This window comes from Asparagus officinalis, chromosome 9 (assembly GCF_001876935.1).
Source record: "Asparagus officinalis chromosome 9, Aspof.V1, whole genome shotgun sequence".
NCBI classification, from domain to species: Eukaryota; Viridiplantae; Streptophyta; class Magnoliopsida; order Asparagales; family Asparagaceae; genus Asparagus; species Asparagus officinalis.
In genome coordinates, this window is record NC_033802.1 from 57,742,917 (window position 1) to 57,744,340 (window position 1,424).

General features: G+C 32.3%; 1 protein-coding gene across 1 annotated transcript in view; it reads left to right on the top strand.

The window, feature by feature from the left end:
- Positions 1–905, top strand: part of LOC109823474 (60S ribosomal protein L17-like) — a 5,906-nt gene extending 5,001 nt beyond the window's left edge. The window contains exon 3 of the mRNA XM_020389757.1: positions 894–905. Coding sequence (XP_020245346.1) covers positions 894–905 — 12 coding nt within the window. The remainder of the gene's footprint in view (positions 1–893) is intronic.

The window sequence follows — 1,424 nt, forward strand, 5'->3', positions numbered from 1 at the left end:
TACTGCAACAGAATTTATATATCAAATTGGTTGGATTTCAACATTTTAATTGCGGAAGGTAAATAAACTTACAATTGGTGAAAAAACTGAGCAAAAGCTAATTTGTTGGAAGCAAACATTGTTGCCTCTCTCTCTCCTCTCTCTCTCTCTCTCTCTCTCTCTCTCTCTCTCTCTCTCTCTCTACTAAATAAATAAATAAAAACATCCAAACTGCATTGGTAATGCATTTCTCTGGGGGAAAAAAGTACAGATTTTCCTCCAATAAATATTGCAATTATTTGCGTAACTGGAAGATATACAATTGTGAGTTATCTATGCTACAGAGGATTCAAAGCATTGTTTCACCAATGCACCAAAAATGAGATATTAACTATCAGATATCTATTCTGGGTAGGATTTAATTTACCCATGTATTAAGGAATAATAATAATAATTTACTCACTTTATTTACCAATTGTCAATGAAATAATTATCAAAGGTAGGAATATCCCAGTTTCTTCGGCAGCTAAAAAAATTGAGGATTATTTTTATATCAAATTACCTGCTAGAAGACAATTAATCACTCACTCTCATATAATACAGTTTTATAAGTAACATTCCATGATGAGAGGTATACAATTAATGGTATACATTAAGTCAGTGTAGAAGCTAGCACAAGCTCAAATTTCTGCAAAGGATCTGATCGTTTTAAAACCGTGGTTTTCTGGGAGGGGTACATTTCCAGGACGAACTGAGATTATCACTTCAAGACCTGGAATTTTGGATGAAAAGATTTAGCTTTGTGAAGAAAATGACATTACAAATTCAATAAACATTAAACGACAACAAAATAGAATTTGCAATGCATTCTATTTTCCACCTTTAACACTTAAATCCAATGTCTGTGATTAAAGGTTGAAAAGTAGGATGGACCGCAAATTCTCATGTGTTTGAAGAGAAATTGGAAAATAAAACAAACATGAAAACTCTTAACATGGCAACAGTAATCATGCGCAAAAAATTGAGCTATTCTACAAAGTATTTCCTTTTTCAAAAAAGAATCTACTTTAAACGTGTACACAGTGGGATTAGAACTTGGGCTACTTCGATGTCATCTTAAACTCTATTTCAGGTAAAAAAAACTCATAAGTTATGGTGACGAGTGAGGACTACAATTTTATACTCGAACAAGATAAAAGAAACTTAGGGATATGGAAAGTATCAAGCAATAGGATAACACTAAAAATGGTACAAGATAGTAGAAAACTGAATGGGTAAATGTTAGAGACACGCCCCCCTTAAGTTTAGAAATATTAGGAAAACCCCCCTTAATTATAAGGATTATCAGAAAACCCCATTTAACTTTCAAATTTTATCAAAAAACCCCCCTTTAACTTTGGAATTTTATCAGATTAGGGGGGTATTTTGATAAAATCTTGAAGTTA